The following is a 23,411-nucleotide window of genomic DNA, read 5'->3' on the forward strand; positions in this document are numbered from 1 at the left end:
TTCAGAGGGGTTGAAGGGAGAGTCATCTGATTCCGCGTAGTGGGAGAACCGAATTCCGAGTGACCAGTAAAAATGCCACCCCACGCGGCCTTCCCTTTCCCCTCGCCCTTCGCCGCTTTCCTTCACTTTCTCTTTCCGCTTCGCTTTCTTCCCTTTTCTTCCCTTTCGTCTCCCTTCTCTTTCGGACCCTTTACCCTCACCAAGCCCACCTTCGGGGTGCAGGAAGGACTGTGAACTGGGGTAAAAGACTGCTCGTGCTGAGTCGCGAGGAGGACGGTGATAGCTTAGAGACGCGCGGATATGTTCGCGTCTGTGGGTGAGCGCGATCATGTGGGTAGGCACCTTTTTTAACGCACGTGTGTGCAGGTGCGCGAGTCTGAGAGAGGAGGAAGTGCCTTAACGAAGAAAAGTTCTCAGTGACGGATACCTTCCTCCAAATACCCTCCGTTTTCTTACGTATTCGTGAAATTTATCTTTTCATCTTCCACGATGGAGAATGACAATGAAATTTCTGAATAACGTGAACGTTATATCGCACAAAGATGCGTGCAATGTGGATCGTTGATCTAATCTTAACGTTAATTTCGCATCAAGATGCCGATAAAACAGAAACGTTCGTCATAGAAAAATTCTATGAAAGAACATTGATCTTACAAGCGAAAGCTTAAATCTTGTAGCAAGAAGAAATAAGATGAAGAAGGCGTAAGGAGCCAACAAGAGCTTAAGAAGACGTCGTCCCTGACTTTGAAAGAGGGTAGCAGGGAGTAAGGGGTGAGTTCACTGGGGGGACTAGAAGCTAGGGTATGGAGGCGGTAGCGGGGATGGGGGTTGAATCAGCGCGGGGGTGTATGGGGGAATTAGTAGATGGCCGTGGACAATGTGGGGGATACTTTCTCATATCAAGTATGGCCGCCATCGTGGCACGATGGCCAAAACAATAGTAAGTAGAGAGACCAGCAGGCAATCGTCGTCTCTCGTAATTCCTCGCTAACGTCGTTTTTTTCACCCCATCTATTTTGAAAATTCTTAATCTCGGATTACGCCTTTGAGACAACACTTTAAACGTTCCCTATTGTTTTTCTCGTGTTTCAGTGCGCAGTGAATAAAGTGATGTTATCGTCGTTATCGTCGCCGTTATCAGTCGCAAGCTCGTGCCTCGTTTATTAAAAAGGATTCATCGTCGTATCACTATAATTAAGAAATGGATAATGGCAAGAAACCAATCAATCGTGAACATTTTGAATTCTTTTACGTGGGCAAATTGCTTCTGATTACGGTAAGTACTTAACGAAGACATTCTAAATTTCCTTGAAATCGTGTATCTTTAATAAATCGAATGGCTACTGTAATGGATTATCATGCAATTTTTCCGACTATCGTCACCGATACGAGTATTGCTTATCTTTTACGAAAGAATCAAAGATGAAAAATTCTTCCCATTCCATCTGCTATTCCACGGAAAAATAAACTTCGCGTGTGCAACAGTGTGCGCAACTCATCGTGTACATTCTTACGTTCGACCTTCGCGATTTTTACAGCGATTTGTCATCCATGAAACAGCTTAAGGATCGTAGAAACCCGTGCGATTACTTCACTAAGATTATCAATGTCTAAATAAAAAGAACAAAATAGTAACTTCGAACGTGGAATTTCTAAAAACGACGCTACACCGTTGCCCATTCGACGAAGACTAAGAGGCCGTCCGATATCCGCCGACGTCTTTTGCATGCGAATACTCCACGTGGTTCATCTGACGACACGCATTGCGCAGATCCAACTTTCCGCGATCCCCACCTTTATGTGAAACGCACCTTTTACATACTTATTTCAGATACGAATATAACATGTCACTCAGTTAATGTAGCTCGAACACGTGAACGCGTTTAACCCTTTTTTAACAATACTTCTATCTTCTAACTTGCAATGAGAAAAAGAGAAAAGAGAAAGAGAAAAAGAGAGTTTAAGAGAAAATGTCCTACTCAACCGCGTCCATATATTTTTAAATTTCGTTTACGTATTTTCAATTTAGAACACGCCAACAACTCTTTTTTTTTTATTTTTGGAGGCAAATCCTTGAGAAGAGAAGAAAAAGCAAATTTTTTCCGAAATACATTGCAAAAGTTTAAATGAGTGCAATTGAAGTAATTCATTGAACAGTATAATGAAACTACGTGTCTCTTTACAAATTCATTTCCTTATTGAAAGTTTAGAAGCAAAATGCAACTAGTTCGGATGAATGTCAGTGAATCGCAATTACAGAGACGTCAATCACGTAAGAAGGTCGAAGTGGAGAGACGAAGCGTGCTAGATGTTTAAAGAAAAGAGGAGTGGGTGGGTGGATAGATTTTCAGTACTGGCGCGATGATATTTGTCTTGTTTACGGACAGACTTATGCGCGTGTGCGGACCAGTGAAGTTCGCTGCTCGATCAATAGGCCTCTACTGAAATCACATATAAACGCACTCACGCGCACACACGCAGGTTACCGTTCGAACGGGCACACTTACGCGACGACCAAGGCAAAAACTTCGCGAGCTTTTCTTTTTCCACTAGGAGAATCGAGATGGTCGAACGACCCAACGCGATACTTCCATAATTTACCCTCCTCGTCATCTTATCGATTCTAGAAATTCCAGTTTCTATTGACGTTCATGTTCGGTTTGTCTTTAAAAGTTCAATGATCACCGCGAGAATAATCTTATCTCGCGTATCTCCATATATACTTATATCGCTCATTTTTTCTTTTTCCTTCATACTCGTATATTTCCAATAAACGAATTACGACGAAAACAGGTTAAACAGATATAATAAAATACGAAGGGACGTATCGAGCATCCTAACCGAACAATCTCGTATAGGCTGCTTCGTCGAATCATATCGATTCATCGCATTCAATATTAATTACCGTGCAAACCCTCACCGAAAACGCATAATTTATCGTACCATCGTTTCACGAGTCGGTAAAGAGTCAGCTGCGACTACCACGCATCCGCGTACGCTACACGCGGCATATGTTGTCGCAGCATCGTTATTCTGTCAAGTTAAAGCGTTGTTTACCGTGTGTAACACGCCCACGCAACAACGCTATGAAACGATTTCAGCGAATCGCAACAGAAGAAAGGCATATGCAGAATACGTGCATCCACGATAATACCTCTTTCACTAGCTGCCCCTTCGTATCAAAAACGCGCGATTGTTATTTCCTTCTCTCCCCTTTTTGTGCTTTCCACTCTTTAACAACATGTTTTTCTCAACACCCTTTCGAGAACTATGAAATTCCCCTCGTTCCCCTAACCTTCCCGTTCGTTCGATGTCATTCATCCAATTTTGGCTAGAAACGGTGCAAAGGCTTTTCCACGATATAGTGGGGCACCGACGTACCATACGGGCGTATTTACGCGTATTTTTCGAAAATCCGTCAAATGTTACGCAGAAATGCGGGTTCTGCTTCGCAACCCTCCGCTTCTCTATCTCAGCTTGTTTTTCAAGCCCCGCGTAATCCAATTTCTGTAGGCTGACAGGCGGCCGCCCAAATTTCGAACAACGATCCTACGTCGTAGTCGATTCGAAGGTTCGATATATGTATCTGAACTTTTACCATCAACCCTAGAGACGACGATCGCAAATAATATTTATTATTCCCGAATTACTGTAATTGTATTATCGTAATAGATTATAAAATAAAATTTTGAAGGCCACAAATTAAAAGATAAGAATATCAAATTATTAGATGTAAAAAGATTCAGACGTGACGAAGAATAAATCACATCCTATTATACGTAAACGTAACTCAAAGATTAAAGCGAAATCTTCAGGATAATGACATAAGCGTAAAGCACCTTTTTATTGAATCGTCGAATTCTTCGATGGAACGTGATTGGCCTTTGATCCGCGAATCGGAGCGGAATCGATCGAAACAGTTCGAAAATCATCTGTTTGGGGAATGTAGCAAACGATGCTTCGTTAGAATGGTGGGGGATATTTGTGTGACAGTTCTCTGAAGGTGGTAGGGACGAGAACGATGTGACATCCCCTTCATAGGGCACCGTGTCTGCACCTAACAGTAATCTGAGAGAGTTCACAGAGGCGTAAGCGTGGCGAACACCATAGATTAACACCTCTTCGAGATCTTTAAAGATCTTCCTATCGAGAGCATACGTAGTAGCATGGGCAGCTGTTCCTTTTGCCTCTTTTCATGAATTCACCATGTTTCCCTCGTTTACTCGTCTCTTAACTTCAGTCCAATTTGATCCCTCCAAACAGTTTCAGCACGATCGAACGAATATCCTTGAGTAAAAATACCCTCCTCCTAACCCCTCGTTTGGTCGAGACGTTCCGTAGAAATCGTAAAATTTATATCGAGTGGCTCGTTCTTTCGAGGGCTCGTTTGACCAACACCATCCTGAGGTAACCCCACGGTTTACCTACCCTCCTTGATGCCACGTGCCAATAACGTCTTTCCAGCATTCTTGACGTCTTTAAAAGAGAGACAGCGAAAACGATTGTTCGTCGCGCGAACGTGTGACTATGTGTAGTTTCAACAAGAAAGTGCCGTTTACGTGCGATTTCTCCGATAAAAATGCGCGATAAAGTTCCACGTGATACTCAATGGAATTGTATTGTTTCGGTGCCGTTTTATTTACATTCAGCGATGTTTATTGGATGGTTTCTAGAGAAAGATGTTTCTCGGACGATTTCAATCGGTGGCGTTTAATCTTTTACGAAGAATCCATTTTTATATTGGTAAGAAAATTTTAATACTAATTTTGACATATTTTTTTCTTCTTTTCTAATTTTTTCTCCTTTTTTTCCTCTTACTATAACTTTCGTACTATGATCGTTTAATTCTCTTTATTTTCGTCTAATCTCGTTTCGATGTTGTCCCTCGTCGCGAGCATTACCACTAGCCAGAAACTGGCACAGTTCAATGACCTGACCATTATTTCGTGACAGGAGGCATGGGTCTGTCAACTTCAATTAGTAATTACGGAGCTTCTGAAATGCATATTCGTACTATCCTCTGAATTCAGCCCTAAAGTATGGGCGCACATATGAGTCATATAGTAGGTTCCCCAAACGTCTCCCTTTTCTAGCTGTGTCCATTCGCGTATAGGGTGTCTCATCGAGGTAAAGGCCTATAACTCGTGTGTATTTCTTTCTCTGCCACTCGTTAGACGATTCTATTTTCATCCATATATATCATCCAACTGCAATCACGATAGTACATATAGAAACGAACCCACGGAATAAAACCAGAAATATGGATGAATTCATCGATATCACCGTATATATTAGCGGGACCTCGTTCGATTTCGCATTTTTTAATTATTCGTGTTACCAGTTCAACGATAGAAAAATACGACGACGTTTGAACAATATTGCCAAGACTGCGTGAATGCAAATAACAATAACAACGAGAGGGGGGGGCGGTTTGATTTTTGTTTAACAGGGCGACGAGTAATCGATAAGCTGGTACGAGATTGGGCCTGTCACGACCAAGCAAAATGTCCTCGACGATGGCGCATGAGACGACGACGATATCGGAATTGACGGAATTGGACAGCGACGGATCGAGTTGCGGAGAACGCGACGCGAGGAAACGTCTTCGTTTCGACGCGGATTCAACAGGGCCGAAGAAGAGACGAAAACAAACGACGCCCGTGAGATTCTCCTCGACGTTAATGCCCGGTGTGCACGAAGAATCGAACGAGGACGAGGAAGAGGACGAGGACAGCGAAGGTAAGCTGTCGTCGCAATCACCCATACCGAGTCAATCATCGATAAGAGACGAGAACCTGAATAACGAATTCCGTTGCAAATATTGTAGTCAGTTTTTCGATAGCAAGGAAACGTTGAACGTTCACCTCGACAATGAGCACGGTTCCGCGAATCAGATTTCGGAACAAAGTCAAAGTAGATCTCCGAATTCCGTGATCAAACAAGAACCGTCTCAGCAACAGGACCAATCCGAGAATCCCGTTAATTTGCTTAGCGTAAAAAACTTCGCGATAAACTGGCTAGCCACCGGGCAACACGTGCAATCGCAAGCACAAATGCAGACGCAGAACGAAGAATCCTGGCCCGGGCCAGCGAGTCAAATTCCACCGTTACCCAACCACTTGCAAATCCTTTCTGGCTTTCCTGGCGCCTTGGCGCAGTATTTACCTATGCCCGCGTTCCCATTGACGGACTCCGGTTCTATCGCCAGGCCCTCGTTGGGACCAACGCCGGTCAGGATCTTTAATCCGGACGCGTACTGTGATCTGTGCAATAAAGAGTTCTGCAACAAGTATTTCCTCAAGACACACAAAGCGAACAAGCACGGTATCTACGTCGATTCACCGGGACCCAGCACCGTCGACAATAGCATTCCAGGACCATTGTTCCCTACCAACTATCCTAGTAACATGGTTAAGCTAGAACTGCCCGCGACACCACCTACACCGACCGTCGCGTGTGATCTCTGTCAGAAACGTTTCAAAAACGAGGAATCGATGCGTAAACACAAGCAAAAGATGCACGTTGAATTATTGGATCAGTCGCAAGAGTCTCAGATCAATTTGTCGCAAAACGAAGAGGACAGGGATACGTCGAGGGATAGTCTCGGCGGTATGGAAACGTTGTTTAAGCAAGAATACGGGATAGAACAAGAGGATGCAACGTTCGTACCAGCACCCAGACATCTATCGCCTCAATCGATTCAACAGGCACGAGAGTCTGGTTTCAGCGCCGATCGACTTCGTCGTTTAGGGGTTATAAATCCAGAAGCGTTTTGCGAGATATGTTGTAAAGAGTACTGTAATAAGTACTTCCTACGGACTCATAAAATGAAGAGGCACGGTATCATCGTTCAGGACAACGAAAGATCGCCTAGCAATCCAGGGACAGCGGCCAGTTGGCATCAAGTGCAGACCAGTCCGTTAAATCTGATCGTGACGGAGAATCCTGGTAGCACGGAATCGAACGATCGAGTCGTCGACGATTACGAGTGCAAGCTATGTGGTATACGTTTCCAGACGATTGACCTGTATCAAGCTCACTGTCGGAAGATGCACGAGAGCGAGGAACAACAATCGCCTAGGCAAGAGTGCGAGCTAGATATATCCGATCAACGGAACGATTCGATCTCGGAGGATCTTCAAAAATTGCAGACGATGCTGTTACAACTGAACGGACTCAAGCCTACCAAGGGATTATCGTGCAACGTGTGCGGAAAAGAATGCGAGACCAGAGCAACGTTGCATATTCATATGATAACGGAACACGGCGCCATCCAAGAAGATTCAACATCCTCGCCGCAAGAAAAGTCACCCTTAACTACAACCTCAGCGTTCTGCGCCCTATGTGGAAAAGATTACGCGAGTCAGGACGCTCTCAGGAAACATATCGCCGACGAACATCAACCAGCGGTTTCGAATACCATTCCTCAAACTCCTACAACCACAGCGACAACGACCAATTCGAATTCGACCAGCCAAACTCCAACCGAGAGAAAGGTAACATCGATGACGCCAACGTCGAGCTATTGCGAGATATGCAACAAGGAATTATGCAATAAGTACTTCATGAAGACGCATATGCAAAGAATGCACGGTATTGAGATTGAAAATGGAGCCCAGATCGGTGGCGTGATATGCAACATTTGCAACAAGGAGCTGTGCAGCAAATACTTTTTACGCGTTCACAAGCACAACACTCATGGCATAGTCGACGAAAATACTCCCAGTTCGGTAAAGCAAGAGACCCACGAGGCATCAAACGCGGACGATGCTGCTTTGAAACCGGAGCAACTCGGTGATCTGAGTCACAGATATTTCACCCACTTTACAGAGGTTTGTCCAATCTGTAGCAGAAGGTTCCGTAGTATAAAGTGGTTAAAGGCTCATCTGATGAGTGATCATGGGAAAACAGGCATCGATAAATGGCGCGAGATGGAGCAACAATACCAAACAACGCCGAAATCGGGCAATAGAACAGCGAATGTAATATCGAAGAACCCTCAACAGAGCTCGAATTTGAAGATACCGAATGGATTTGAAATCTCACAGCAAATCAAGTCTGCCGACTACACTGGTTTGGGTAATCAAGTTCTGTCAAATTTACTGGGGTCATCCTCCGAAGATCAACAGTTGAAAAGCTATCGCTGTTCCTATTGCAATTTCACGACCACCGTGTTACCGTTTCTCTTCCTTCACGAGAGGTCTCACGTGAATTCCCGTGACAACGAAGGAGAGAAATCGCTTCAATGTCCGATTTGCTCCCAAGGTTTCCATCAGCCGGAAATGTTGCATCAGCATCTCCTCACGTCGCACCAATTTCCCACGTTGCTGCCTCATTTTCAACCCCCTGTGCTTAATAATTTAGGTCTAGACGCGGAGAAATTGAACGAGGCCAAAGAGAAACTCGATCTGGAAGCGAAGGAGGAGCATACGAGGAACAGTCCACAAGTTACCACCAATCAAAATATTCCCGAACCGATGAGAAACAAACAACAGGACGAAACAGCGGTCCAAGTTACTCCTCATGGTGTATATAAGTGCGCACAGTGCGGTTACGCGACGACCAATTTAAACAGAATTAAGAAGCACGTGAGAAAAGATCACAAAACGATCAGCGATCCTACCGATAGCGTGCTCGCCGAGCTTAGCAGAACTTTGAAAGACGTTGCCAACAAACATAAGGTACCAGCTTGCTACGCAACGCCACAGGATATGAATTCCAATCCTGACAAAACGATCATGCAACCATTTTTAATCGAGGAACAGGACACGATGCAAGCTGGAGAGGAATCCAGCTCGGAGAAACGGTTCGCGCCGGCTTTGGTCTATCTGCCGGTTAAATCGCGAATCAACAACGCGCTCACTGCATCCTTCACCCTCAGTCCTGCTTGAAACTCTTCCTTCTTCGCATCTACTCCTATGGATTTTACAACTTGTTTCTACGTCTGCGATTTGAGCACGTGTTATCAGTTCCTACGTAAAGTGTAAGAAAATAGTTAGCGAAAGTTTATATATTTTTCATATACGTGGCTCGTCGAGGGTTCAACTCATTCATCGTTTAGCGTACGCGTACTATCTTGGTGAAAACGATTCACTACATATATTTCCTGGGTATTTGCCGACGAATTTTCATCCTACGCTTTTCTCGTGCAGTGAACGAGGATCTAAAAAATGCGTCCGCGTATTGGCCTATTTTTTTCGCTTGTTCGATGACTCTTGTCACGACGTATATCGCACACATATGTACAGAGTATTTATCAAAATTCCCGGATTCTGTTTCTTTCAAAGAACAGAATGAGAAAAGGGAACCCGCGTTTGAAAGCCACGTTGTTATACTGTTCCAATTCGGGAACGTTTTATTGTACATAATATAATTGTATAACTGACACGAACGTGTGATCGAAAAAAGTTCCTATTTTAAATGTGACCGACCTCCGAAGAGAGTATACTAGATCGTGTCTAATCTTTCGAACAACAGCCTCCTTTGTTCGTTTTAATTATTCTCGTAATGCCGCAATTTTGCTTTTTGCTCAAGTCCAGCAATTACGAGCGATACAAGATAGAGAAGGAAACGAAAGAATTACACGACGCCATCTCGATGTTCGGGCGTCGTTAATACATAACTGTACCGATATACCGGTGGTTTTTCATTTTTCGCGATCGTGCTAGTCAATATTTTATATATAAATATATATATATATATACATATATGTATAAGCAAAGTTGAAAGGTAGGGAAGAAGATTTATAGAAGTATTTATATGTAGACGCGTTAAAATATGATGAATAACGTGAGGAAAAAGAGGTAAGGACAAAAAAGGAGGACGAAAGAAGCGTAATTACGGTAACTGTGAGGCAAGCATGATTAAATCTACGGTTACGATATTTAAGTATCAACGAGCAGTGAAAGCCAATCAACTCAGGGTCGACACAGTATAACCCGCAACAAAAAGTACAATCGTATACACAGCCAACGCATTACATAGAATTAAAATAAATATATCGATATAACGTTTCGCAAACCGCGGATATCAAATATACGCCAATCGATCTCTTCCCGTTTTCGGAAGGGACAAAACGACCACTCGAGAGATATTCGACTGTACGATACCCGTTTCTTTAAATTTTAAACGATTAAAACTGTATGCGCCTCTCTGATTATCTATCTAAACTATTTAAACAGTAAGATCTTACATAGTCTAGTCGTTTACAAGAAATAGCAAACGTTGCACCAACGATGTCGGAAACGTAAAGTTCCTTTCCGAAATGATGTTTCAACCTCGTGCCTTGCAGCTGAAGAAACTGAGAATCAAAATTTCGTTATCGCCATATATAAGAGTCGAATAGAAGTTGGACACGATTCGAGTGTCCACGATGTGATGTCGTTTATTTCTGTCGTCCGTATATACAGAGAACAATTCGTACCACGATAATCCTCTCGATCTCGTAATGGCAGTTTCCTCTTTCTCTTTACCGTGCGTGTAATCGTACCACTCTTATCCGCGACGACTGACCTCACCGGTTATAGCGCTCTTCGATATGGTCGCGTGTTATTTAAATTTCAATATAGAAAGATATATACAAAATTTAAAAATATCTAAAATTTTTAAAAAGTACATAGCATGAAAAAGTAAAAAAAAAAAGACGCACAGATGCAAGAAGATTACATGATTGATCGGACAGTATTTTTAACCGTGTTTCCAATTCTTTCACGGTTAACGGTCAGCAAACGTTCGATCGAAACGTTGTAAAAGACAGCTGGTTTTACAGTGTGACCAGTGGATAGCCAGGCGTGCAGCCGTTCCGAACTCACCTCACCTCCCAAAATGCATTCTTTCCACCGGTGGGGTCCCTTCGATCAACAAACAGGCGCGTTACGTTTCCGCCTCCGACGCACGCCTACGCATTGTTAACCCTGGATTATGGAATAATAACGCGGCTCGTTTCGGCGACTTCCTTATATCCATTGAACGACATACGCACGTTAATTCGGAGGGAAATTTCAAACAGCGCCCGATAGTTTAATCCGACTTACATTATTTCATTTTGGTTTCATCGGCGAACGAAAACCAGGATGAAAGCAGCGTTCGTTCGCCGTGTTCCTTTAAAGCGAAACAGTGTAAATCCGACTGTATCGACCGCGAGACGAACCGGACAGCCATTGAATATACGTATATCGACACGAACAAAAGACGGTATCCAGTGGCGATTCGATAAACGCGAACGGTCATCAGGCCAGAACGCGTTCCGCGCGATCTAGATTTATGGCACATCGGAAGCAAAAACGGTAGTCTCGACCGACCTTTGTCTCAGCACCCATAAAAATTTCCCTGGGACAGCTGAAATTCGAGAACCGCGTCATTTAATAGGACACGTCTGGGTTTTCCGGCGAAAATACGCCTGAATTAGTATGCGCGCACGCGTGCATTAACATATTTTAGGGGAAGCCAGAGGAGGAATCGGCCATTACGAATCTATTGAGAGAAGAAGAGAGAAAGAACGAACGAAATGTATAGATGAGGGGTACGGAAATTAGAAGAGCCGGCGATCAGAGAAAAAGAGGAAAAAAGACGGAGAGAATTTTTAGTGGCATTGTCGAGATGGCGAGTTGGGTCCGGGCAAACGGTCTCACATCTGGTCCCCTTGTGTGAAGGTCATGTAGGAGAAAGGTCGTGACCTTGGCCGGGATTTTTCCGAAAAAGTCCGACAGAAACGAGCCAAACGAAGGGGGAGGAGGGTGGATAGCACGTATCCTGTCCTTCCTCTCTCCCTTTCACCATTTTTCTCACCCCACGGACGAACGGTGACATGCAAAACGCGCGCGTCCATGTAAATCGGTACCCTCTTAATTGCATCCCATGGAACTATGCGTATTGTGCACTTAATGGCCCGTGCGCGGCAACGAGGGTCGTAGATTTTAATTATTGTAACGACTCGCAGTCGATAATAAATCGAGAGCAACGCCGGGGGCGTCATGGTTTTTCACGTGCTGCTTGCAATTTATATCGCCACGTACGAATGATTACGCGATAAAATATCACGGTTCATTGTGTAGAACAGCTTTCCTTTTTCGTTCCATTTTTAATAGAAATTCACGGAATTTCATGGAAACTCACCGACCCTTGTCAACGTGTACGGAAAGAAAATCATGACGATCCTAGCCATCGGGATCATGAAATTTCACTGCAAGCGGCGTGTCCTGAAACGAGTATTGCCTTGACTAACATAATTGAGCGCAAAATCAAATTTTACCCGTTTAAATCAAAATGATAGAAACACGAAATATATTTAATATATATGTATATATAATATATAATATATATATTGATTATATATACTGAAAAATTAAGTAAGTACGTCATAGGCTAAGCGCGTTTCGTACTTAAACGAAAAAGATGATATAAATATATATATATATATACATAAATATATAAATGAATATATATATATATATTTATATATATATATATGATCTGTATTATACTATTATATGATCATACGTGTTTAATAAGCGTATCGTTTCATATAAAGTGTTCTGCGCGTCTAGAGAAATTATTTTTAGCCCGTCTAGTCATTTTCGACAGAATTTACAATTCCAGAAACTGTTCTAGTCACACGACACAGTCAAAGAATCATATACATATAAATATATAATATGAATACACACGATATAACTAACCTTGAATGGTTTATTGATATACAAGATCGATCGTATATTTTTATATAAGGTTGCGAAATAAGGAAGTTCTTCCTTTGTTGTTTCTCATTTTGTATTATTTTATATATTTATTTCAATTTATTTATCATAATTTATACACGTACGATCGTAACGGTGTGCATAAATAAAGTATTTTTCATTTCTTTAAGTTCTGTTTTATATGATTTTCGTTTCCTTTCGTTTCTTATTTATATAGTTACTCGAAACCAACCGCTTTTACGTTCCCATTAAAGTTTTACCGTTTTGCCGTTGCACGACATCAACTTGTATAATTCAATTTACTCAAACGTCAATGCACGTCAGATCGATCAATTTCGCTGCCCCGCGTTTTAAAAGGTGCCACTCCTACGAGTTTTTCAACGCGATGCGAAAGGGTGCCCTGACAAATTAAATGTGACAAATTGCTCGCGTGTCCCGCACTTTTGTCGTTTTATCGAACAAAAAGTGTAAGTCAAACATGACCGTATCCGGTTTCCTTTCCAGTACAATTTTTTTTTTCATCACACTCGCAACAACGTAGAATTGGGGAGAAAAATTGGAAAGAAAAAGAGGGGTGGAAACGCGAAGAGAGTCGGAGGGAAAGAGAAGAAAGAAAGAGTTTCCCTTTCTCGATGATTCTTCGTGAGCGTAGCGAGGGATAATATTTTATGGGCAAACGAAAGGAAAAGCGGGTTGGTCAATTTTCAGCGAGAGGGAGAGCACGATCCAAAGACGTGAAACGCTTGCGCTATATCGGACTTTTCTTTTTGGTTGATGGCCGGAGTCAACGGTTTGAAAAGGGAAGGCGGAAGGCAACAGTTTCTATCCCTCTCGAACCAACGACCACCAATGAGTAAATGACACACAGCTAGCCCCTACTCTCGTACGTAAACACACAAACGTACGTACACACCGAAAATTGGACGTCTACCCACCCACACCCACCGGGGATATGTATAAAAATCAATAACATCTTGCGGTTTCCAAGAGCTCCGAAAACGGGGAAATATATATGGAGGGGAATTACATTCCCTCCTATAGACAAAAGAACTGCCAATTTTTCATTATCGTTCGCCTTGGGGTATTAATTATCGATAACAACCTTAACCAGCCTCGATGATGAGAAACCATGCGAGGAAATTGGTTTTTTTAAAATAAAGACGAATGAAAGTCAAAAAATAAATCAAGTAGAAAAGAAAATAACAAAACCGTAAAAAGATGAAATAAATCTCTCTTTATTTCGTTCTCTAAGAATCCAACGACAATAAATCTTTTCAAGATAGAACGTACCTATATATATATGTGTGTGTGTGTGTATATTTCTTTTTTTAACACATCGATACCTTGTATTTTTCAAGCATTGCCAAGGGCAAACGTGAAACGACGTTTTTTATTTTCTCAAGAGTTGCCATATTTTCCATTTACATATTCACCTTGCAAAATTGTGCGCGAGGTAACAGTACAAGCGATGCAACAGCATGCCAGAGTGTGTTAAGAGAATAATACTGACATTTCAATTCAAGAAGTCGAAGTGCATCGATATAGTAAACCTTCGAATGCGGCCGATGTTTCGTTTATCGACTTGCTTTCTTTCACCCTACATAGGATAAAATAATCGGGATCTTTGCTTCTGTTTCCCCGTCAATTATTTACGAAGACAGTAGCGATGGTGGTGATAGTAGCGGTGGTCGCGTCTCAAAGTTCGTGGTAAATTTAAGAAAGGTATCGAACCGTACATATCCCTCCCTCTTTCCTGGTCCACCCCGTTTCTCCTGCTCATCAACTACCACAACCGCAACGCTGCTTATACCCTGACAAGGAAGTGAATTGCAATTATCAAAGCCTCTCCCTTCTCGAACCCACTCCCCTCCTCTCGATACACTCGCCCCTTTCGTCTCTTCTTCCTTGGCTCCGCCGTTCACTTTCTTTCCCCTATCGTCCAACAACTTGGAAATTTCATCCCCCCGTAATAATTTCGCCACCACGGACACTACCACACACAGTCGTGACCGCCGTCTTCGACGATCAAAAGAATCCACGTGGCGAGATGAGGGTCGACGAAATATTTCGCTACGTAGCGAATTTCGTGAAACCCTATTGTTCGATCTTACGAATGAGAGTGTCACCGCCGAAGAGAAGGACGCTCACCGTAGACAAATTTCGACACAAATCAGAGTACGGTAGAATCTCAACGACGTTCATTGTCATTTAGCCTTTTCTTCTTCGAAGAATGTCCTAGGATATGTGTAACTTTTTTATCGGAAGGATTAAAAACAGAGCCAAGTAGTTCGTCTATTGACACGATTTTCATCGAAATCGCGAGTACGCGTTCGAACGTAAACACGTGACATCGCATCGGACGAATATATAAAATATAGCGAAAGCAGTACGATAAACGAATCTCGTATCAAGGTAGCTTCCCTTGAAAACCGTGCTACGGAGAAATGAAATATCGGTGTCAGTTGCCTTACAATACCGTCGCTAGAATCGCGTAACATTGAACAAAAAATTCGAGTGCGCGTAAAATAAAAAGGCTGAAATTCATGGAATCCTTTCACCGAACTCACCCTCGTTTTTCTCCGCGCGACAAATACACGATCGCTTTTCCTTTCTCTCTTTTTTTTCCTTTTTTCTACGAATCATATATGTACACACACATACACGTATATACCCTTTTTTCCGGTTCAACGATTTCGGTGGGGAATATCCAGAAAAATCCGCGATTCGAGAAAAACTTGGCCGAACGGGGTGAAAATATCGGCATTGTTCGACGGTCGGTTTTCGGAGTTTTAAAAAGGGGCCGCGGAAAAGGCGCACAACCCTTTATTTGTTTAGCAGCGTTGTGGCGCGTGAAGCGTGCCGGCTGCGCGCCATGGCATACGCTTACCGTTTCGACGAATTTCACCCCAAATTTTCAGCTGGCACGCACCCCAGCCGATTTACACAATATTTTGGAAATCTTTTATAAGATTTCGTCCCTCCGCCGCTCTCATGGCTTAACACGAGCCCGTTTCCGAACTCCATTGTAACCGACCCGCCACTCCCCTGTTTTCTTTCCGACGACCTGTCGACGAACGACCACGACGACAGATGGGAACGTGCCACTGTTCCGAGGAATACCGCGCGCACGACCAAGGGTTCGAGCGACAAGAATGATGGGAAAAAAAAGAAAAGTTTGTAGAACGCATCGAAATCGTGAAATTAGGGTCGATGTCGGAAAAAACGCGAAGAATTAACATAGCCATTGTGAATAGGCTCCACCGAGCGGAAGGGTGAACCGACTCACGTGCACCCCTTTTAAGCGACACGTGCCTTTCACTTTTCCGCACCTCTTTTTTTTCTATGCTTTAATGAAATCCGGCGTAAACGAGAAACACAAAGGTGCGAGCGAAGTCGTAAATTAAATTTTGGTTCAAGAAACGCGAAAGGGTACAAAATACAAGTCCGAAAGACGCGTGGTGGTAAAATATAACGTGCGAGCTCGTACTTGATATTTTTGTTCGAAAGTTTGTTACGCGGAGTGGCACCTGGCTGAAACCGATAGGTGGTTAATTCTAACACTAGAACTATCGTAGTAGTGAAAACGACCAATCAGAATTTTTCATACAAATTTTATACACTTACAACGGTACATTATTCGGAATTTAAGGAATACGAACGAAAGCTTACTTGTTCGTTTTTTACTTTGATTTTCTTGGTACAAGGTTTATAATTTAGTCACCGATATTTCTAGCGTTGATCGTGAAACGCATTAAGTTTACACAATTACTCCTCACCATCTCATTCCAGCCAAAACAACTTCGAAACGACTGTATTTTATATATTATGTACATACATATACGAGGATCTAGTAAACTTAAGTTTCCTCTTATGTAAACTTGGAAAAATACCTGACAATAATACTTCTTCGGTTGAAAATATTACGCAAGCGCTACAAAAATTTCCGAACGCACAGAAATATGTGCATGACACAACATATTCTACTACTACTCTTAACTCACGTAACAACTAATTATTCGTGTTTTTTGACTGAAACAAGCGACATGACTGTCGTACTCCATGGGTGGAGGAGCAAAAAGAATAGGTTATCGACGCGCAAAAATTCGGCGCTCGAGACATACTTAGGTAACTTGTAAATATCACTGATGAAAACGTTTCGCACGGAAATGATATGATGTGGTAACGTGATACAAGACAACTTATTAAGTTCCTATTAACGTGTTATATAAACGTACGTTCCTAAGTTAAGCTTTACTTAATCGAAGTTACACCACGCGTTAATGTTATAATTGGAAGGAATGACCCTGTCACAAGGCTCTAGATCAACGGTGTGATTATATATACACACATTTAGAAATTCTGTTTTTACGTCTCTCTAAACAACAAAACATGTATGTATGTATGTACGTGTGTGAATTGTGCGAATTGTGTACACTATAAAGTTAAGCAATACCGTTAAGCGGCAAAATTATATCTAGCTGATAAGGATATCGTAATACGTAACATGGATAGTGGGATAAGTCACTGAGAGAAAATCAAAATTAGTTGTTAAATGTAAAATGGCGATACGCGGAGCTACTATCCGCGTATCTACTACGCGTAAATACTATTAAGTATTTAAGAAAATATTCGATCGATAAGTACCACAATTCAGGGTCCCCTAGTTGTTTCTCTCTTAGCGGATAATGGTGAAATAGTGTAATTAAAATGAATGTATCTATTCGGTGAACCACAAGTACAAGTAAATACTGTTTCGATGACGAATTATTAAAATATATGCGTATATCTGGTGCGCAGATTATGTGTGTGTATGCATAATGAACGGTCATCGCAAGAATTCGACGTCATTTTGTCTAATTAGATACAGACATACAGACAGTATGTTAATTACGAACAACTGTGACAAGGAACATTAAAACGGAAGACTATTACATTCGTCTGATATGATCAGTAATTTTTAAGCCGGCTACTTAGTCATTACCAACGAAACGAACAGAAAAAAAGATAAAAGATAGAAATAAATAAAGTTAAACAAGTTAAGAACATATTCGCAACAAAATATTTTTTTGGAAAAATCCAAAATATACAAAATTATTATTTTTGCAAATAAAAGAGAAAACGAGAGAGAAAGAGAGAAAGAGAGAAAGAGAGAGAGAGAGAGAAAGAGAGAGAAAGAAAGGGAGAGAAAGAGTAGATCTTCCTCAATACGGCGAAGATACAAGACTTTTTCACGATATAGAAGAATATCTTTTTTACGCAATAGAATGTTTTATCGAGCAAAAAGGACTACCGATTCTATAAAAGACGAAAAATGAAAAGAAAGAGAAAGACAAGAGATCCATAATTTTAAGCGTAACGAGAGCTGTAACGTAACGTTAGAATACAGCAAACCGAATGTTCCTAATGTAATGCTTTCATCTAAATACATATATTTATAAATATTTACACGATAGAGGTTCTAATATTTATACCTTGCTCTATATTATGTTTCGACTTTCTTTTCGAGGAATAAAAAGAAAATTGATATTAATATACGAGAAATTAAATAAACAAATTATGGAGTATTTATATCTGCGAATAATATGTATATGCGAGAGGATCAAAGTAAATGCGAGTCGAATGATCGAAAGAGACAATTTGCAACGTGTCCAGTATACCTGACCTGTATGGAAAAACGTGTATTGTGCAACCACATTTTCATTCTTTCAATCCAATGCAAACATACAGAAATTGATCAAATTCCATCCGGAGACACATACAAGCTCTTTTATATAAGTTAGGTATACAATATCTCAGAAAAACTATTGTATGTACATTTCTTTCAATGAATGCTTTTACCATCGAGCGAAAAATATCATCTGAAACCTTTGAGAGATTATAAACGCGACACGTAAATAGCTTCATTACATTAATGTTCATCAATTAGATTTGACATTCACTTTAAAATTGTTGTTAGCAATTGTTCTGACACGACCGAGGGTACAAAAATCGAAGGAGCGAAAATCAAAATATTCGAGAATCAAAATTACAATGTAAGTTCATAGAAGTTCGTTGTTCGTCGATAAATATTATTTGTTAGTCAAGAATAGTTGGATACGTCCAATAATATAGTCTAATAATCATTAACTCTGTCGTTTCATTCTCTGTTCCTCACTCTTGTCATATAATCAATAAAATCCCTTTCAATCCGCGCATCAATAAATTCCTTTCAATCTTTTTCATTCGAAAAAATGTCTTTATTGGAAAAAATTTACGCTTTTATCTCATGCAATCGCATGCGTTTTATCAAAAATTACTAAATGATTATGGTCTCATTATAAAATATATCAGCTTAGATATTATACATCCGAATGTTTTGTGCGTCACACACAAAAAGAAAGTAATGATATTCCAATCAAAAACACACCGATAAAGATTTTGATAAAGCACGAGTTAAATATAATCATTCATGGAACTGATAAAATCAAATATCGCAATCATTTATGCCACGACACTCGAGTTTATATCTTAACTGAACATTAGATCAATGAAAATCGTAACGATTATCTTAATTTTTATTACATTACCATATGTGCTTTCATGATACTTACGACAGAAATTTCTTATTATTGTAATCTCTATTATCAATGACAATTATTGTTCTTTGCAACAAACAAGGTTCTCAACGTACCGTCGACTGAAGGTTGTCAGTAAGTATCTTTCTCATGATCAAATATTACAAAAAATACTTTCTGAAGATATTAAAGTCGATGGCAATTGAGATTTTAAATTGCACGTAAGTCGATATAATCTTTAGTAATAAATAGTTTTATCCTTTTAGAAAATCTTGTCAAGAAAATCAGTTTTTTTACGTAATCTCCTTGAAAAGAACGAGAGATAACAATGAGGATAGATTAGAATTACTTCTTTGGAATACGAATGAATATGGGCATTTATATTTCCTCGCGTTTCTGAGAATCAATGTTTCCCTTAATTTATCATAGTAATTTAAGCAAGAACATTGTATCGAGAATAACAATACATTTTCAACAACAATCACGTTGAAATCTAGGACAATGATTATACTATGTACAAACTGTTACACATAACGCGGTAAAATTAAAAAAAATTGTTTTAATATCAATAAATAATAGATACATCGGAAATCTCTATTTTCCACATTGCTAAGAAATACATCGTGATAATGCTCTAACAATAAGATAAATGCAATAGAAGTATCATTTGTATCGTTCCAAACAGAGGAACAAAAAACGAAAATAAAGATATTAAATACAGTAAGCTCGTGAAAATTCGCTGCTAATCAGACGGTGCATAATGCATTTTATAATGCTGATTATAGCACACAAATCGTGGAAGGGATTCACTCGTTTTACAACCGGCAATAAAGATGCTATAAAGCTTGTTTACATTGGAGTATTATAATGAGCGAAAAGTGCCAAATGTCAGCGAGTAGAAGATTTTATTGTTTTTTTCACGGTAACGATATCGGAACAGTTAATTCATTATCTGACGAACGCGGGCTAATTCAGTTTCATTGCATTTTTAGATGCCTTGACGTAATCAAAATCGAAAATATAATCATCAAATCTCAAAATTATAATATTTACTTAGCTGCGTGTATTTCGATTTAAATTATAATTGTTTGATCTTTGTATAACGAATAGACAAGCGCGACACGGCAGTTAGACTTACCTCTTCGATCTTACTCCTTCAATAGAAAGTAAAATCAACTGTACTGTAATTATATTTTGAAACGTAAATATGAACACACATACTCGACCTATACTTTGTGTTAACGTTTGTAATGAATATCCTCGTCAAATTAGTCTTCAACCGACTCGCGTATCACATCGGATATGACCTAGCGAAAGACGTTCGTAAGTCGCGTTGCTAGACGTTTCAACGTCAAAAAGTGTCAATACGCGTATTTACAGTGATTTCTAGGAAAAAGGAGTCGATTATCAACCGCGCACCGCGTGAAATTAAAATCGCTGCGTCATGTGCATCTGCGATTCTCTAAATTGAAGGAGTAATAAACTCTACACGAACCGAGATATACTTCTCACTATCTGATGAAATCACTCTGAAACTGGAGGGATAAGGTGAGGAAAATAATAATATTACCCAGACAGTTGTCTCGAATCGGCGATGTAGTAGTCGAATCGATGTTAATTCAGATGAAACGTCTTTAGATGATAACAAGTTCGCGAGAGAAATTAACGGAGTCGTTGAAAAACCTTCATCATGAATTTTTCGATCTAATCTAACTATGTAATTAACTAAGCAATTTAAATTTTGTTCTCTTTTAACGGCATTGCATTCGTTCGAAGCCGATTTTAATAATCAGATTTTCTACGATAAAAATTGTAAATTATGCAGAGAAGACTAATTGCTTTAAAATAATTACGTTTGTTAGTGGTTTTTAAAGAAATTTGCATAATGCTGTACTATTATCATGCATTTGCTGACATCAGCTATCAGATCTTAAAACTGCACGACAACGCGTGTCGCGTGTTAGGTATTTCCCCGTTCATTCGCGAATCGCATTGGATATGACGTCATTGAAAAGAACGAAGGTAATCCCATTCGGTTCGCGTAACCGCACGCACGGAATACCAATTATTGAGAAATTCCTTCGAAAATGATCATGGTGCGAAACCAACGGATTTACATCCGTGCAATTACATTTGCATACCATAGGATACTGTAAAATGGAGACGAATATATCTTCTCAGCCGCCGTAATATTTAATCGATTGTATGTGTTGCGAATTCTCAACTAGGTGATGATCAGTCAGGTTGCAACTGATCGATTGATATCACGAACTGCGAACGCTTTTAACGTTCAAGGTGGAGATAGATTAAAGATGCCGAGTAATGTTAATTGTAATTGATTTATTCGCACTGTATAATATAACACGAAGAATATGACGCCCTGATGAATTCTGCTTTAAGACTGCTTGAAGAAGCTTCGCCTGGTCCTTATATACTAACTCTCCATCCCCGAGTTTTCCTTCTTACCATGTTCTTTTTTTTTTTTTCATTAATATTTACAATCAATTCTCGCATTGAGAATTTTCAGTAATTTTTTCTGGCGTGGCGCAGTAACATGGCTAATTATTTATAATAAATACTTATTATAGATAAGTATAATTTATAAGTAAGTGTTATAAATAAGTAAATATTACTTAATATAAATATCTAATTAAATCTAGTGTTTAGGTCTAACGGGTAGTGTCTCTTCAGCCTGCGGATCTGGTCCGTCGTATCAAGTAATCCAGTAATTAGGGTGTTTCGATGTTTGTTGACTCTTTTGCTATATCTGTCGCTATATTTTGCTATTTCCTCTTTGACTGTGGGTATCTTGAGGTCGCGATGTATTATTTCGTTGGTGACATACCAGGGTGCATTTATAAGGGATCTTAGCGTTTTCGATTGGAAGCGTTGAAGTATTTCAATGTTCGAATTACTTGCTGTTCCCTATAGTTGAATTCCTTCTTACCATGTTGATGTTTCAACTGAATAAACATCTTACCATTGAGTTTAAGGAGTGGGAATCTATTCCTCAATCTTGTAATTGTGCATCCTGGTGGGCGCATATCCTCTAATATTGCCCATTCAAACTGTATGTTTACTTTAGAGCGGACCCATTGAGTACGTAGGGTGTTTAATCTCTTAGGCTCTTAACAAGATCCGCATCATTAAGTTTACAACTTGAGAGGTAGGAAATTTTGGGTTTTTCAGGAAATTAGGGCTTTCCAAGGGTATTCGGACTATTTAAGAAAGAAAGGCAGATATGCTGTTAGAGTCATAAGCGGATTTAGATTCACAGTCTATATTGATAGTTTACATTGACCTATCCTAACACATTCACAATTTATATTGACAGTTATACTTACGATTTATGTGCAATTTACTTAGAATTTTACAATTATATTGACAATTTGTACTTACCACATGTATGGACAATTTACGTTCACATTTATATTGAGAGTGTACAATGACAACCAAATCCCTAACGGTATTTTTTTTCTACTATTATTTAATCTGTATTTTACAATTTCTCCAACTGGGCATTCGGTAAATCTTTTTAGCTTAATTTCTAAGCATTCTCAATGCGAGAATTAATTGTAAATTTTAATAAATAAAAATAAAAAAAAATAATTTCTAAGTAACATGTGGATGGCTACCCCCAGCGGGATACCATCTTCGAGTTTGACTATTTTATTTCTTTAGTAAAGTCAGTGGGGGTTCTCTTTTTAGTCTTCTTCCAGGAGACTTTTGCTCGCTTCAGCAGCCAAATGGTTTGGATCTATTGCCGTGCTCTCCTTGTATTTTTTTGCGTACCTGCCGATGTCTTCTTTGACCGTTGGTGTTCGAACAGTATGATATTCAACGTTCGGACCGTTTCATACATATCGTACGATATTCGTGCCCGTTTATCCTTCCATTAAAAAAAAAAAAAAAGAGAGAGAGACTTCCTAACATTATACGTCCTTTTTTCCAATATTGGATCACTCACCTTGAGCAATTTCGCATATTAAATCACTTTAGACAAGAAATAATTAAAAAAAGAATTACGATAGAGATCTTTACTGATGATCGAAGAACAGATACAACAAATGAAAGCACGCGAATGCAATAATTAAGATAAATCGCTCTTTTATTTCGATCACGTACGAATGCAAATAAAATTGTTAACAACCTCGATCTTACA

The 23,411-nt window shown here is 40.0% G+C and overlaps 1 protein-coding gene and 1 long non-coding RNA gene across 2 annotated transcripts in view; one reads left to right on the forward strand and one right to left on the reverse strand.

Annotated features, from left to right (window-relative positions):
- LOC117206710 overlaps positions 1-23,411 on the reverse strand; it is a 39,027-nt gene that overhangs the window by 5,253 nt on the left and 10,363 nt on the right. The gene's annotated exons all lie outside the window — the stretch shown is intronic.
- Positions 215-9,262, forward strand: LOC117206699. Its single transcript, XM_033446258.1, has 3 exons — positions 215-940; positions 1,093-1,276; positions 5,450-9,262. The coding sequence occupies exon 3, from the start codon at positions 5,505-5,507 to the stop codon at positions 8,889-8,891; it is 3,387 nt and encodes a 1,128-aa protein (XP_033302149.1). The 5' UTR covers positions 215-940; positions 1,093-1,276; positions 5,450-5,504; the 3' UTR covers positions 8,892-9,262.

This window comes from Bombus bifarius, unplaced genomic scaffold, assembly GCF_011952205.1.
Source record: "Bombus bifarius isolate JDL3187 unplaced genomic scaffold, Bbif_JDL3187 scf7180000008008, whole genome shotgun sequence".
NCBI lineage: Eukaryota > Metazoa > Arthropoda > Insecta > Hymenoptera > Apidae > Bombus > Bombus bifarius.